Raw genomic sequence first — 17,145 nt, forward strand, 5'->3', positions numbered from 1 at the left:
TGCAGACTGCAGGGAAATCTTGCTGCCAACAATGACAGACCAGCTCAAGTATCACTTGGAGAGACAAGAAGATTTGGAGGCTTGCTGCCAGTTGCTGAGTAACATCCTGGAAGTGCTCTACAAGAAAGACGTGGTGAGTGTGGGCTGGCTCTGTGATGAGTAACACTTCACAGAAATTGTTTTAGTAAAGTGAATTAAGCAGGTAACTCCTGAAGCTTTAGATTTTTATTTTGCTTCTTTATAGCCTCCTAACCAGCCTTTTCTAGCTCTCAGTTCTGCAGTGATGAGGATGTGTTTGTTGTGTGGCATCTCACACGTCACATCCAGCACGGCATTGTTCTTTCTGAGGCACATCCAGTACAGCTTTTCTGGTTAGACAGTGAAGAAATAAATGTCCTTAGGAGTTAAACCTTCTGCATTTACTGTGCCTGGCCTTTTCCAGGCGGAAAATGTTGTGTTTTGGTGGTTTTTCTTTTCTCCCGTGGGCATTTTGGGAAATGTGCATTTGAGTTGTATTGTTGCTGACATGGTTCCCAGACATGCAGCATGTGTAATATCCCTTTTTTTGCATAATAGTCTCTTTTCTGCTTTCTCTTGACCTCAACAAACTACAAATATTGTTGCTTTGCCAGAGAGCTGCAGTGATTTGATGCTCTCCTGAAATTTGGGCTGCTGCTGCTGCCTGAACCTTCAGTGCTGTGTAGAATCATACACTAATTCAGCTGGAAAGGACCTCAGGGGTCAGCTACTCACATCCTCCCTGGCATCTTATTTAATTGGGTTTTTTGGGGTTTTGCTCTGATTTTGTTTGTTTTTGGAAGTAGCTCTGTGTGGCTGCTTCAGAGAGGGAGCTGTTTTACAGGAGGAATTTGGTTCTGGCAGCTTGGCTGCTCCTGTTTCTCTTTGTTGGCTGATTTTCTCTCCGTGGTAGGGGCTCACCTGCAGCTCCACCCTCTCCCAGGCTGATCCTGGCAGCAGGACCAGCTCCTGGGTGAGTTTGTGCTGGTGGTGGATCATCCTTCAAATGTGCAAATCTATTTTTTGTCCATAAAGTAAAAGATGGGAGCAAAGCTCATCTGTTTCTTTCTCCTTGTGGTGTTTGTGGCTTTGTTTTTTGCCCATCATTATGTGTGAGATTTCTGGATTTGTCCTTAAAATCTGCTTGGAATAAATATTTCCTTTTAACTCTTTTGAAAGTAGTGGTAGATTGCTTCTGATATTGACTGAAATTGGCAGTTGCTTAATGAAAGTTTTGCTTGGCTTTTCTCTTCCTTTTAATTGAGCTGTTGCAGAACAGCCCCCCCCTCCCCAGGGCTGGTAATGCCTGTGGGGGTTTGATGCTGGAAAAATGACTTGGGGGAAGGAATTAATGGGTAACTAAATGTCATAGGCTGCATTTCCATTGACATTGTAACAGCACATTTTAATTTATCAGAAACATGTATTACCAAAATATCACTTGGTTAAACCCATTCCCTCCTTGTGATCACCAGCAAGTGATGTTTTACTTAATTTCCACCAGACAGGTGGGTTGAAAGGCAGCACAAATGGTCCAGTTGTGTTGCTGTCTGTTGTTTGTAGCTATCACTGATTTATTCCTCGTCCTCAGGGCCCCACACAACGCCATGTGCAGATCATCATGGAGAACCTGCTGAGGACAGTGAACAGAACTGTGATTTCCATGGGACGGGACTCAGAGCTCATTGTGAGTAAACTCAAACACCTCTGTCACATCTCCCTGAACCTGCCTGTAATAGGATTGCAATCCCAGGTGACCCAAAGCAATCAAAACCTCCTCTCTCTGTGTGCTCAGGAAGCTGGAAAGCACTGCCTGGTAATTTTGCTGTGGTTGAAACAGGGAAAGAGCAAAAAAAAAAAAGCTTGAAAAATATCTGTGAGCAGGTGATTAGCCAGGATTGATATCTGTGTGCACCAAAATGATGTGGTATTGGAAATTAGCCAGCTGAGAAGTATGGAAATGAAACTTGGCTGTTGTTACTGTTTTACAAGCATTTGCTTGTCTTTTTGACTTCAACTGAGATAACCAAGGTGAGTGTTCAAATGACTGAAGAACAGAGCCCAAAATTATGTTTAGAGGAAGGACTGATGCAAGCGACCCTATTGACTTAGTACTGTGATTTTAAAGCCTTACACTTGACTTTTTTCCACTGTTACTTAATTAATATTGGACTAAATAATGAAAAAATTAGTGAAGCTTGTTGATATCTGAGATGGGGATAGATCTGAGTGCGTTTTTGGGCGTCTCTCTGTGTGTTTTTTGGGGGTCTGTGTGTTTTTTGGAGCCTGTCTGTGTGTTTGCCTTTCTCTTGTATTGTTTCTTAGCTGTCTGCAGCTGGCAGCTGATCTCTCCAGGGAGCTGGTCGAAGTGAGCCAGGTTTGTGCTGTGTCTGAGCACTTGTCCCTCAGTTCTGCATCAATTTGGGTCAGTCTGGCTCAATGCACTGATTTCTAACCATGGGGTTAATTGTTAGTCAGATAGATGAGTCCATCAGCAACTTGGTTTTTTGATCTCCTCTTTCCTTCCCAGTTTAAATCCTCCCTGTAGTTGCACACAGTGTTATTTGACTTTTACACACAGTGATTTTTGACACGGGGCTCTGTGTCCTCAGCACTTCTTCTTGACCTCACGCTGCCCATTTCCTTGGCATTTCGGGGTGCTTGTGTTGGCAAATCTGCTGCAATTTTCATTTTGTCTTTGGTGCATCATCCACTGGCTTAGTTTTGGTCTTCCACTTGTATCACTTGGGGATTTGTTGTAAGGAAAGGATAATGGATGTCCAGATCCATTACTGGAGCAAGCAGTCACAGAATTCCAGGATGGTTTGTCTTGGAAGGACCTTAAAGCTCATTTTATTCCACCACTTCCAGTATGCCAGGCTGCTCCAAGCCCTGTCCAGCCTGGCTTTGGACATTCCAGGGATGGGAATCCACAGCCTCTGTGGGGAAATGGTTCCAAGCAGAACATTCCTACAGAACATTCCAGTGCTGGGATGCAGCAGTGCAGGGAAGTTGAAGGACTTGTGTGTTATTTTAACTTCCTCAGTTTCAGGCTGAATGGGAGTTAATTATTGTTTTGATGAGGGTGGTTCAGGTGATATTTAAAAACGTTAATTATGCCTTTTGCAGTTAGCAGAGTAGATTTGAAAACGTGTGTGTGTGTTTGAACTCAGAGCAGTGATATTAAAGATCTGCATTGTGCTCCTGAGCACAGCCTGCAATCCCTCACGCACAGCCTCTATAATCAGCTAATGAACACTGAGATTTCAGGGTATTTTTAATGAGTACTTACTCCTACCTTACGGTGCAGCCTTTGCTGAGGGGATTCCCCTGTTAGATAACCAGCCACAACTCATTTTTGTGATATCAGCAAAGTAGGAGCAGTAAAATTAATAATAATAATAATAATTAGGAAGCCCAGCCTGACCTCTCTTACATCAGATTTGGGTTGAAATGATGCAGTGACTTTACTTTTCTTTAGTTTTACCTGTAGTAGAGAACTAACCATACAGGGTGACTAGAAGGAAGGAATTTGAAATATCTGGCAGAGTTAATGATAATTTATTTAAAACAAGTAAAATACAGGGCAAAACCAATTTTTTATTCTCTAAGTATAACTGTGTTGGTGTCCTAAAGTTGGCATGTTTTCTCCCTGGAAAAATACTTAGTGACACCATTTCCATCCAAAACCTGATGTTGCATAATGCAGTTTATGAGCAGTGGAGGAATGTCAAGGATTTAAGTGCTCAAGTGACAGGTTTTAATGAGAGGATGAGCCTTTTCTGCAGCATTGAACTGGAAGGATTCTCCAATAGTTTCCTTTGGCTTTGCATATTTGGTTTTAATTTTTTTCTTCCTTAAATGTGAGTTCCTTGATAAAATCTTAAGCAAGTTTTGTCCTATACCTTCAAAGGAGAATTTCCTTGAAATAAGAGACCAGTTGCAAGGAGAAGAACCAGATATTGAGTAAAATGAAGTATAAATTATAAATTTAAAATCTGATTTGACAATTTTGTTAGCAAAAGCATTTTTAATCCTCGTTGGTTTGGACTATTTTTCCCTCTGTAAGTCTCACTGGTGGTTTTTACGTGCTCCATTTTCTGAGTAGAAGATTTTAATATTATTAATATTTATTTTATGTAATGATTCTATTATTAGTACAGGATGCAGCCTGAGGGTGCTGAGCTGTCCTGCTGCTCCAAACTGCCTGGTTTAGGTTAATTTTGAGCTGCTGCTGCTCCTTGCCCAGGGAGAAATCACCTGGAAAAAAACCACAAAACCTCTCTTACTGGAGAACACGTTGCCTGAAGAAAAAGTAAATTGAGCAAACTTCCTTGAGCCTTTGGAAGGGTGTTTTTAAACCTTCTCTTTCCTTTCCTGGTGTCTTTTGGACAACCATGTGAGGGAACATCTCGGCCTCCTCCAGTAAATCAGGACAGAGCAGCCTCGGTGGCAGCTCCAGAATGATCCATGGCTGCTCCTTCTCCTCATGTCAGCAGCTTGGGATGTGCCTCATTTCCAAAGGAAACCAAGCTCTGTAATTTCGGAGAGGAAATCTCCTGGCCTAGGGGAAGATTTGGGTTGGAATGTGATGGTCTCTAAGGTCCCTTCCATCCCAAACCATTCCATGTTCCTATGGTGTTAACTTCCAAGAGTGTCCTTAAGGAGAGTGGCTCTGGAAACCATCTAAAGGTGTGTGGGGAACAAAGTCAGTGACTCCTGACTCCTGTGTCAGGGAAAATGGGTTATTTTGGGTATTGGGGTGTGTGAGTGGGAAGCACTGGACAGGACTTTGTGGTGTTGCTGATGAGTGGAATCTTCTCCACTTTGTGGAAAATCCCCACTTTGCTGCTTTCCCCTCTGTGCTCTGGGATGAGGATGAAGTGAAACCAGAAGAGAACTGAGGCAGGAGCCATCAGAAGGAGAAAAAGGGAATTTGTGGAATCTGAGGTTTCTGGAAGGAGGCTGAGAAGGGGAGTCTCTGTGGGGTGCAGGTGACGCCTGACACAAGGAGAGTGATGAGGGTCGTGTAGAGCAGAGTGGCGCTGATGGGGGAGCTCTGGATCAATCAATCAATCAATCAGTCACCATGGTGGATTGTCCATCTCTCAGCACTTCCAGGCTTTCCAGCAGGCCTCCCCAGAAGGATGTAAAATACAGGTGCAAGCCTGAAATCAGAGTTATTGATGTCACAGGAGGCTTCTGGAGCTGCAGTTTGTTATTCAGGAGTTGAATCTGGGTGTAAGTTACCTTCCTGTGCTTTAAAATCTGCCCAGGTCAGGCTTCATGGATTCCAAAATGTGGGGCAGAACACCTCATTTTCTTCACCAGACTTCTTCCATGTAAAAACATTTTGCTTTTTTCAGTCACATGTTTTCTTCTCTTTCAAAATCATTTGAAATTACATATTGCAAGCACTGAAACTGATGTTTGGATAGTGGCCATGATTTTATTCCATCACTAATACTGATCTTTCTTTGTGTTGTCAAACCATCCCTGTTGCATTCCCTACCAACATTTATGACAATGAGCTGCACTCACCTAAACAAATGGATGCATTTGTAGCACTCCAGTTATTTTAATGAACCACTGATGGCTTTTATGGAATATTAAAAATCTTCATGCAGCTCCCTTTCGTTGTCCCAGACAGAATGGTGTTGGGGCAGTTGGATTTTTAGTGGCACTCTGGTGCAATTCCAGCTCGCTTCCAGCAGCAATATATCATGGGTGGTGATACACAGGTCCTGGTGTAATCCAACAGCTGACGTGGTTGGGAAGTTAATGAAAAATTACCCTATTTGATAGGGAAAGAGTGATTTAACCTTTAAAACATCAAGTGAATCAAAGGCATGGACAGTGGTTTTGCATTTTAGGCAAGAAAAAGCAAACACTTTGTACCCGTGGTAGGATTTTCCAGTTTTAATCATGTTTTTTTCACTTTATCTTGTTTTTTTAAAAGTATTTTTACAGTTTATTTTTGTTTTTCATCTTTAAGAAACCAAGTGCTACTCACAGAATAGTGTTTTCCTCCTAGTTCTAAACCAAAGTATGAATGCAACTGTTGCTGTGTGGAGATTATAAGGACTCAGCAAAGAGCAAGGGATATAAAATCACTGCAGTATTTATTGGCTAAAAAGTATTTTGAAGCAGGAGATGGGAGAAGTGCAGCTAGAAAACCAGTGTATGAAGTGCAGGGGACTGCCAGTGAATCCAGCAAAGCCACATTGAAAATAAAACCCCATTTTCCTCATTAGAACCTCCAAGATCTTCCACATGAGGGTGAAAATAGCTCTGTCACATTGAACTAAAAGCTCTAAAGAATGAGGTTTGTTTTTTTCTCTTGGTGTCTATCTAACCTGAGCCTGAGTGATTCTAAAGGCAATACAATTATGATACATTTTACACACTTGCAAAAACATTTTATTACAAAGTACATCGGAGGGTACCAGAGAACACGAGATGTCAGTTGGAAGCAAGACTCTATGGTAATGTCAGCTTTCCCCAGGTTTAAAAAAATGTAAAAAATTAAAAATTTGCAACTTCTTAAGAAAATAGCCTGGACATGTACAGAACACGCCGTGAGAACTTTCCCTTTGAGCTCTTTGTTTCTCCAGCTGGAGTTTCCTCCCTCTTTTCCCCTGATTCCAGGAGCTCTGGATCACTCAGGGTCCCTGCACACACAAAGCTACTGAGGGGTGGCACTGAGGATTTGGGAATTGATTGCCATGGAGAGATGCTTGGTTTAATTTCTTTAAAAAACCCCAAACACTAAGCCTGTTAGCATGGAGGAGTGCAGTAGTTATTAATCTTTTTTGATAATGAATACTGCTGTATTTTCCTTTTTCCGCCCTTTTTTATTTAATTATTTATTCCTTTCTGCTTAAAAAAAAAAAAGTATTTTTAGTTCGGAAGTATTTGGGTTTCTAAGCCATGATGTGTGGGCCGCCTTGTAAACAGTTCTATATTTTAGTTAAAAAGAATATAAAATACGAAATATGGGTTTTTTTCCACATGAAACAATGGCACTTCCTTCCTGGTGTACAAGATCACCTTCCTAATCCTTCAGCTCCTACCAGAGGATTTCAGGATTTGCTTCTGTGCAAGAGCTCGTAGCCCTCTTGAAGGTTTACTGCAAATATTGAGCTGGCCATAGGCATTTTCTGCATTTCCATTCCCATTTTAATTTGTTTTTCTTGCTCTTTGAGGGGAAAAAAATTAGGTTATTTTCCTCCAGTTTTCCTCTCAGGAGTAAATTGGATGCTGAGCTAAGAGGAGAAACAGTGAAAAAGAAAAAACACTTCCCCAAATTTTTGATCTGTGCAAATTAATGATCACTGTCCTTGCACCTAAAGGCTGAAGAATTTGTACCTTCCTGATGCTACAGGGGATGCAATTTCAAACCCAGTTTGTCACATGACATTCAAATTATCTGAAATCCTTAGGGAAAAATCCCAAACCAAAACAAAAGACAAGATTCCCACTCCTTGGCCACTTCTGGGCATGAGGAATTTTTCCACCAATGATCATTTTAGATGCAAGTTTAATGGCAGTAGCAAATACTTAAAGGAAAAGTTGCAGTTTTTAAGTCAGAGCAAAATTTTAAGTGCCATTTCAAGAAAAACCAAGCCAAATTAGGAAAAATCTGATTCACATGTCTCTCCTAAGTGTTTCAATTACTGAGTACAATTAATAGATCGAGATATAAATTATAATAAGCTGGGAAGCCCATTTGAGCAGCTTAATAAATAAATAAATAGCATTTCAAATTTCAGCTCCTTCCAAGCAGTGCTGCAGCCTGGACATCTCCTGGTGCCTTCTGCAGCAGTGGAGAGGTTTTCCAAAGACTGTTAGAAAAAACATACTAACCCATGGCAAAGGCCAACAATCCGGATTGGGATGGGTCTGTTTTGGGGTTGGGTTTTGTTCCTTGTGGGTGAGACCTTTCCAAGGTGACACTGAGGGGTTGTCCCATGGCCTGGACCCTGTGAGCTGGAGGTGCTTAAAGGCTGGGCCTGATTTTTGGGAGGTTTCTGGCCGCTGCCCCGCTGGGGCTGAGCAGCAGAGTGGTTCTTCTGGTGGTGAGGACACAGCTAAACCAGAGATGAGGTTGAAATGTGAGAGCTTGGTTGGAGTCTACATCGCATGAAGGCAGAGAATACACCACAGTCACATCTCGGAGATCGGCGCGGCCGCGGGCCGCCGGAAAAATTGTGCTTTGTCCAGGAATTCTGTGCTGAAAACTGCACTCCCCGATCAACATGGAGCTGTAAAACTCAACACCACTGCAAACATAAGGCTTGCTCGTCGTTTTTCCCCCTCGTTGCTGTCCAAAGACAACAACCCAGACCCCCAGAGGGCTTCCACCATTCCTGGGGGAGCAGGATGCCGGCCTACGCTTTAACGGGTTGAAGCGCCACACTTTTGGATCTGAGGAGGGGAGGGAAACAGTTTTACTTCCCATCTTTGTCCAAATTCCCATTCAGGTTTTACATCCCACATTGGCAAACTGCAAGTAGAAGTGGGCAGGGGGCTCCCAAGCCCGTGCTCCTGGGCGTGAGTCCGTCGCTACAAAGGCCTTTTTGGTACGCGCGGTGAGAACTGGACGCTGCCCTTGGCCAGGACGCTGCTCCTTCCACCAAGATCCCGTCAGAGACGATGGAAACAACTCCAAATATTCGTCAAAGAAGGCCTTGAACTCCACACGTCATGGACTTGGGTTAAAGGAACCAGAGTTTCCATCTTCCATGCTTTTTTGACTCAGTTTTGGATTTTTGCTTGGGAGTAGAGGAGTAGCTCTCCTGAGAATAAGGCAAAGGTGCAACCTGAGTTTCCTCAATAGGATGAAGTTTTCTCAAAACTGGCTGTAGTTTATCTTCTTGCTGTTTAAAATCCAGTTCCACGCTAGAAATGGGAAGAGAAAAGCACTCATTAATTATGATGATAAAAAAAATTAATTAACCCAGTGTCTAAGTGTTTAATTTATGGAAGTCAATAAATACTTCTTGCATGAAAATGGAAAGGGGCAGTTCAAAAAAGGACATATTACAGAAGAAAAATAGGAACGGAATTGTTCAGCTTTTCCCTGCTGTTAAGGAGGGTCTTGGGGATTATGCTGGAGGTGCTGGGAAGTGACTGGACACTAAAAGCACAACATTTTTTTGGTGGAGAAATTATTTTTGAATGTTTCCAGTTTAACTCTCCCTTCTGGGAGGTCAGGGTGGCAGCCAGGCATGTGCATCCTTGTTCTTTGGGGAAAGCTGAGAAGTTGGCCAAAAGCAAGGAGGCTGTCCCAGAAATCCTTTACGTCAGCTGTTCCTTGCCACTTTTACCATGGAAAAGATTAATTTCATCAAGTTCCTGTTGTATTTATAGACTTGTGTACCTGTGTGGAATAAATAGATCAATTAAAAAGCAGTTCTCCTTTACAGTGCATCCTTGCCTTCAGAAAACAGACTGAAGCTGTAAAATCCCTGTCCTGAATTCCAAACACTGCTGGCTACAAAATCCTTCCAGCAATTAAGAGCCACAGTTGCGATTAAATTCCAGCCCTTATTTGAGCTTTGTGCTGCAGAGCGTTTTGAGACCACCTTATAAACCAAAGGAACAACAGCATAAAATGGAGCAAAAATCCTGTCTGATGGTGGGAACTGAATTTTGGCCCCTCAGAACTACCCAGAACCTGGTGGTTTTGGTTGGGTTGGTGCAGAAGCCTCTGGCCTTATTCTGTGCTGAGGCTGTTCCTGTGTAGAATATTCTTGTGTAGAATATTTGAGGTTGGAAGGGACCTTTGAAGATTCCTGTTGAAATGGGGCCTCTGGATATCAGAGGATGAGTTTAAAAGGGTCAAATTATGGGAATTTTGACAATTGGATTAATTTATTTCTTCCCTGTCCCCCTCCACTGCTGAGTTGTCTTGGGCTTTGCACTGGCTGCTTTTATCATTATCTAAACGTGAACTCATCACTCCTGAGTTTGAATTCACTTTTAATTAGGATTAAATATGTTTCCTGACGTATTTCTGCCATTGCTTGTTTGGATGAACTGCTGGAGAAGTGAGATCTGATTCCCCAGGTCTCATCCATAAAGAGATTACTTTAAACTTCAGTTAAAGCCCTGTCTGATTTGAGGAAAGCAGGGATATGGCACAGAACACCTGCAGCCATTTCCAGGGAATTCTTCAATGGAATCATTAAGGTTGGAAAAGACCTCCAAGATTTCCAGGGGGAAATTTGGGTGGACTTCACCTTACACAGCATTTGTAAACCAAGCACAGAATTTCATCAAATACCATCTGCTGATTTAGGTGGGGTTTATTTTCCTCTTAGGAATCAAAGATGCTGAGAGAAGGATAAGGAGAATTTTGTGCTTTGGTTTTGTTTTAAGAGCTGGTAACTCTGACTGCAAGGACTCTGGTGGAGCCCCAGAAAGGGGTGCTGGAAAGGTGTGAGGTCTTTTACATCTGGCTGTGCCTGATTTGGTGTTTGGCTTGAGTGTAAATCCATTTTTAGCAGAAGTGTTGGCATTTCAGTGATTTGGAGAAACTTCAGTAGCAGAGAAGAGAAATACAATAGGTAAGAATTCAGACAGAGTACTTTACCCATTGCTGTGTTTTTAATGAATAAAAAGCCCTTCCAAATCAATGATAATTTTTAAAAAATTCAGCTCAATGCTGGAAGTATAGAATGGTGAATTTTTAGGAGGCAGCTATACTGGTGCAGAAGCACATTCCAAGCTTACTGATTAACATCCCTCCTTGTTCTTGGGAAAACAATGTTGTCTTCACTGCTCACGTGTTCTGTGTGCTGTGTGGCTGGCACAAAAATAGCTGGTTAGAGAAGTTCAGCATGAATTTAGTGGTGAGATGTGGATATCCGCTCATTGGGAATGTCCCAGCACAGGAATTCTGTCAGTGAGACAGAAAATCTTGGAATGAGGGAGGTGCTTCTCTAAGAGCTCACTAATCTCATTTAAAGTGCAGCATTTAGCATGTGTTGTACCTGTTTTTTTCTCAGTATCAAATTTTTTTGGGGAAAAAATAAAAAGGCCTTTCAGCTCTGGCATTGCCAGAGTTCATTTTTACTCCTTTCAAACATTATTCTTGCAGGGAGGCTCTCAAGAGCTGCTGAAAATTGCTGTAAAAAAAGAAATTGTTATGAAACCCCCTTGCTGAGGAGAGTAATTTTTTATATAATCAATTTCTATTAAAGAGAGACCTCAAGAGTGAAAAAAAGCATCTTAGTTCTGGTCCATCTGACAAGCCCCATGTTATTGCCTTTTGCTGCTGCAGCACAGATCAGCTTTCAGCTTTTCACATCCAAGGGAAACATTTGGCTTCTGAAGGGTATAAAGAGGCTGAAGGAAAAACATTTGTCTTATTTCAGCATTTAGAACTCTAAATTTTGAAGAATAATTGATTGGTGTCTATCAGCATCAATTTATCCAGCATTGGAGGTGTTTTAATGGGATTGCTCCATCAGGCAAATTACTCGATTGCAAACTTAGGCTTTAATTTATCCCTATTTGTGCTACAGAAATAAGACAAAAATCTGATTTTCTATAATTTTTTCACACATCTTTCTGTCTAACTTTATTTTTGCTCTTTATTTTTATATTAGTCATATGAAGTACTACTAATCATAATCATTGACAGGTTCCCAGAAAGGTTTGCGTTGGAAAGGACCTTCAGGATCATCCAATTCCAACCTTGCCTTGGCCACTTCCAGGGATTTCATTCAGCAAATATTCCATATTTGTAGGACTTCCTGATATTTTTTTTTATCGAGCTGCATTCCTGAGCTTGATTGTGTCACCTGTCACAGCTCTGCCAATCCTGTTTTGCTCCGTGCTATTTCTGTCCCCTCAGCATCTCCAGGTGTCCTCTCTCCAAATGACCTTTTCCTGAAATATCCTCCTGCCATGTGCCTCTTTTCACTTTCAAACTTGCATTTTGTCCCTTAAGCCTGCCCATAATAACTCCATTAATTTAATTATCCAGGACTCTCCTGTTCTCTTGGCATGACACACGGAGATGGGAATTACTTGCTTCAGAAGCATTTTTTCTTTAATAATAGAATCATATTTTTCAATAGGCTGACATCTCTGAACAAGCCCCACAGAAACAAGAGATGCATTTTAAATATTATTTAATAGCACAAACCTTGGCCTGACACACCTGGTCAGGACATCCTAAAGCTTCACTTCCCATCTTGTTAAATATTGTTAAATTTGGAGCACTGAGAGTTTTTCCATCTTTAATGCCTGTTCCAAATTCTTCCTCCAAACAGAGGGACTGTTTTTATCAAAAACTACAAGCAGTAAAACTCTATTTGTGATAAATATTCGTGTTTTCTCCCCAGAATCACTATAGACTTAAAGTCTGCAACCAAAACTTCCCATTTTGAGGCAGTTGCCTCTGCGTCAGTGCTGTCTTTCCCAGGAAAATTGGGCCAAATAAAATCAACTAGCAGCCCTTGGTTGATTTTATTTTGGCACCACCCTCACAAGGAAGGTTTTTTTCCTGGTATCCCATCCATCCCTGCCCTCTGGCAGTGGGAAGCCATTCCCTGATTCCTGTCCCTCCATCCCTTGTCCCAAGTCTCTTTCCAGCTCTCCTGGAGCCCCTTCTAGGGGACCTGAGGCATTGATGAGATGAATTTTCTGGTTTTGGCTTGCTGTGTTTGACAGGATATATTAATGAGTTTACTTTTGCATGCAGGCTGCAGAGAACCTTTTCTAATTTAGTTGCTGTATGAGGGATTGAGATCAGAATTTGAGGAGTGAGAACTACTGGGATTAAACATATGGACTGTGGGAGGGTTTGGAGCAACAAGCTCTGAGATATGGATGGGTTTTCTTACTTTCTAGCACAGTCACACGTTGTTGTCATGGATCATTTTCAGGTTTTAGCTGCCCATGATCTGTTGGTTACTGGAAAATTGCTGAATCAGAGAAATCTGGGTTTAGGATGGAGCTGCTGAGGGATTTCAGAGAATCATGGAATCCCAGAGTGGTTTGGGTTGGAAGGGACCTTAAAGTTCATCCAGTGCCACCCCTGCCATGGCAGGGACACCTTCCCCTGTCCCAGGTGCTCCAGCCCCAGTGTCCAGCCTGGCCTTGGGCACTGCCAGGGATCCAGGGGCACCCTGTGCCAGGGCCTGCCCACCCTCACAGAGAAAATTCCATCCCAAAATCCCATTTATCCTTGCCCTCTATCTCTGGGAGCCATTCCCTGTGTCCTGTCCCCTCAGACTCTTGTAGTCTCCCTCCATCTGTGTGTAGCTCCTTGTGGCACTGGAAGGGACAATGAGGTCACCCCAAAGCTTCTGTTCCAGGCTGAACAATCCCAATTCTCCCAACCTTTCCCCACAGCAGAGCTGCTCCATCCTCTGATCATCCTGGAGCTGCTCTGGGCTCATTCCAGCAGCTCCAGCTCCTTCCTCCACTTGTCTCTTGACACCTCAAAAAAAACTCTGGGCAGTTTTTTCCTCTTTCTGCCTCAGGGAAATCCTTTTTTCTTTCCCTCCAGCTGAACCCCTCAGGTGACACCTGAATTTCCCTTCTCATCCCCACACCCTCCAGGCTCTTGGAGCAGCTGAGCCATGGGGAGGTGGAGCAGGAATTACAGAATTCCACCTTGTGGGTCACATTAATTGGATGACATAGCATTAATGCTTCACATCCTGGAAAAACGAGATCCAGAAGAGCACCAATCACTTCAAAATGAGCTTAGTGCCCTTCCCAGTAATCTCTGCTAAATTTCCTATTTCAGCCCAAAAATCAGCCCAGCCTGGGATCCAAAGCACTGCCAGCATTCAGGAGCCTTTGAGATCCATTTTATGTCTTATAGTCCAGAGATAAGATGAGAAAATGTAAATTAATTAATGTGGGTAGGAAATAAAAAGGTGATGAAAACTGCTATTCTCAGCATTGAACCACCTGATTTTCTAACATTGCTGCTATCCTAAGGATTGATGCCTTGTGCTCACTTTTTATTGCCACATTTGTTAATTTGAATAATTAAGATTTAAGTGTCTAACCTTTAAAAGTGAATTTCTTCTGTGTGGGCTCTGTGGTGCCTGATTAACTTTTATCCCCATATTTTAACCTGTTTGACCTCTTGTACTGAATTCTATTTTATAGATTTTAAATAATATATTTTCTGCTGGATAGTGAGAGTCCATATTAAATTAATAAAAACTAAAAACACAGCAGCATAAATCAATATTTTTAAGGAGTAAAAAGTAGTCAGATTAATGGTTGAAACAGCTTTGAGTGGTTTTTTTTTCCCCTCCCATGGAACTACAATAGTGGAGCATGGATTTGTTTTCCTTCCAAGTCAGAAATTGGGATTTCAGCTCCTAGAAGTTTCCTTCCAGCAGCTGAAATTTCCTTGTAAAAGCTTTTGGAAGTCGGTGACCTTCCTGCCTGAAGGGAAGTCCAGGAGGAATCCCACAAGATGTTCCTTCCCAGAAATAATTACTGCTAAAATCCTGAGAATAACACCCCAAATATTCCAGGGAAACCCCATTTTCTGCTGCAGATTCCTGCTCAAGGATTAACATTCACATGGGATGGGAAATTAAACAGGAGCAGGAAGGGCAGGTCCAGGAAAAGATAATTACAGGATAAAACAGCCTGGGAAGCTTTCAGTCCACCTGGGTTTGGGGTTTTTCAGAATTGCTGCAGTTTGTGCATTTCATTGCAATTCCTTCTTAACAGCAAGATTTTACTGCACTGTAAAAACTGCGTATTTACTGCCATATACAGAATTTATATTTAAATATTTCAGTGTTTAAATTGACTTTATCCTGGCAATACCCTTGATTAAACTTATTTTCTGTCTTTAAAAAATGTCCATGGGGAATCAGCATCAGACAGAAATTTGTGTTGTGTTTGTAGCAGATGATTTTGGAAGTGTTCTGTGACCTCATGGTTATTGAAACTGCTGGATAAAATGATAAAGTGATTGGGTTTTTTTACAATTTAATCACAGTTTTGGCTTCTGTTTTAAATTCTGCCTGAACATGGCTACAAATAATATTTTTTTACTGACAGTTGTAAGGCTGTGGCTGCTCTGGTGCAGTGAGAGAAGCTGAGTGATTCCTGGCTCTGGAGTTCCAAGCTCCTGAACATATTGCAGAAACAAGTAGAATTTTGAGGAAAATGGAATATCCAAATGGGAATGTCTTTCTTTTCCTCCTGATTTTCAAAGCAGCTTCAGGTTTTGCTAATTTGTCTTTTTATACTGTTTACTATTTGATCAGTTTCCTTTTTATTTAAAAAAATGAGGAAATAATGTGATTTTCCTTTTTTTTAGAAGAAAGATTTTCCTTTTTTATTTAAGAAATATTTATTCTTCTCAATATAAAGACAAAATAATATAAAATAGATTTTTAATACTAATAAAAAATACATTTAATATGCAAAATAACTGTATTCCCAGAAGGCTCTTAGAATTTTTTTCCTGACAGTATTGATATTTCGGATGCTAAAAACCCTTTAAAGCACAGCAGGGTTTTTTTGTTGCCTTCTCCACTGTCTCTGTTTTTTGTGCTCCATTATATCAATACACTGAGATTCATCTTGAGGGGGAAGAATTTAATTCCATGAATTTCTGCCTCCTCACCTGGGCTCTACCTGGCACTGCAGGATGCACTTGGGTAACTCAACCATTCCTTTAAGATGCTGTTTGAAAATAAAGATTTGAAACAGCTGTAATATTTTTTTTTAGTATTACAATGTTCAAAATGGAATCAAAATCCAGAAACCCACAGAGTCAATTAAAGGCAAAGTGAAGGATTTCTTTTTAAATATTGATGTATCCCATAAGAGCATTATTTATATATTAATGCCCTTATGTGACACATTAATTTTATGTATATAATTATGATAATAATACAATATTTATTTATTATAGTGACATATTTATTATAATAACATAATACAATAGTATATAATATAATTGGGAATAATATACATGGGAATTCCATGTATATTATGTACATAACTACACATATTATATGTTTATATGGGATAAATTAATTTTATTTATATATATATTTTAAGTCTCTCCTATGTTAATTGGGAAAAGGAGCTCAAGACTAAAGAGCCTCCTGCTGACAGGTCCAGTGCCTTCCAAGAAGCCAGGGATTTCTGGCACCTTGAGCAGTTTTAATTTCTGTTCCTAAAAGCTGTTTTGCCCTAAAGAGAACTCAGGTCACTCCCTGCAGCATTTTCCACGCAAACCCTTGGCAAAAGAGCCCCTGGATTTAATCCCAGCCTGACTGAGGAGCTGCTGCCTTTTCCCAGAAGTGTTCAGAAGTTCCTCCAGGACATCCCAGGGCTGCTTTTATCCGTGAATTCCTGGTTTATCCCTTCTGGCTTATCCTGTCTCCATAATCCCCTTTGCTCCTGCCTCCCCTGCTTTGCTGCATCTCTGCTTTCTGACTTCTTGCCTGCAGCAGGAATTCTCCTAAACTGGCACAAAGCTGAGCTGGTGTTTGCTCAAAAATCCCCTGCAAACAGGGCTTGAGGCAAACATCCAAAGGGATTCCAGGTGGGAATGGGCAGCAGGAGCTGCCAAAGGGATTCCAGGTGGGAATGGGCAGCAGGAGCTGTCCAGAGGGATTCCAGGTGGGAATGGGCAGCAGGAGCTGCCCTCTCTCAGTAGGAAAACTCTCCCAATTTGCTTTTCTGGATTTCATTCACATTGAATGCAGAAATGGAAGCTGCAAGTTTCCTTAACTTGAAATCCACTGAGTAGAAATGAAGATTTACAAAAATTTCTTAATTGGGTTTTTTTCCTAGCTAATGAAACAAGGAGAATTCCCTGATGGGAGTTGTGCTGTGCTGCACCTCCAGGCTGCTCTGAGGCAGGAATTGCACAGGAAAAAAGGAGGCACAGGAGGCTTTGGGGGTTTCTGTGCTTCTGAACTTGGCTGGAAAGGAGGAACAAAGACATTAATTGGTTTCTGGCCCTGCACAGAGCCCTGTTGTGGTCAGCTGTAAGGTGGAGCTGGAGGTTTCCATCCTTTTTTCTTCTGTGCAGTGAAGAGAAAACTCATAAATAAATAGCTCCAGCTCTTCTGCCTAAAGCTGGCGGAGCAGAGAATTAAGGAGTGAGGGGGG

The 17,145-nt window shown here is 41.6% G+C and overlaps 2 protein-coding genes across 3 annotated transcripts in view; one reads left to right on the forward strand and one right to left on the reverse strand.

Moving 5' to 3' along the window:
• Window positions 1-17,145, forward strand: part of DOCK1 (dedicator of cytokinesis 1) — a 265,941-nt gene that overhangs the window by 82,247 nt on the left and 166,549 nt on the right. For both annotated transcript variants that reach the window (XM_064431580.1, XM_064431581.1), the window contains exons 26-27: window positions 6-133; window positions 1,610-1,705. In XM_064431580.1, coding sequence (XP_064287650.1) covers window positions 6-133; window positions 1,610-1,705 — 224 coding nt within the window. The remainder of the gene's footprint in view (window positions 1-5; window positions 134-1,609; window positions 1,706-17,145) is intronic.
• Window positions 5,923-17,145, reverse strand: part of INSYN2A (inhibitory synaptic factor 2A) — a 41,062-nt gene continuing 29,839 nt past the window's right edge. The window contains exon 4 of the mRNA XM_064431582.1: window positions 5,923-8,919. Coding sequence (XP_064287652.1) covers window positions 8,736-8,919 — 184 coding nt within the window. The 3' untranslated portion in view covers window positions 5,923-8,735. The remainder of the gene's footprint in view (window positions 8,920-17,145) is intronic.

Source organism: Passer domesticus, chromosome 8, assembly GCF_036417665.1.
Source record: "Passer domesticus isolate bPasDom1 chromosome 8, bPasDom1.hap1, whole genome shotgun sequence".
In the NCBI taxonomy this organism is placed as follows: domain Eukaryota; kingdom Metazoa; phylum Chordata; class Aves; order Passeriformes; family Passeridae; genus Passer; species Passer domesticus.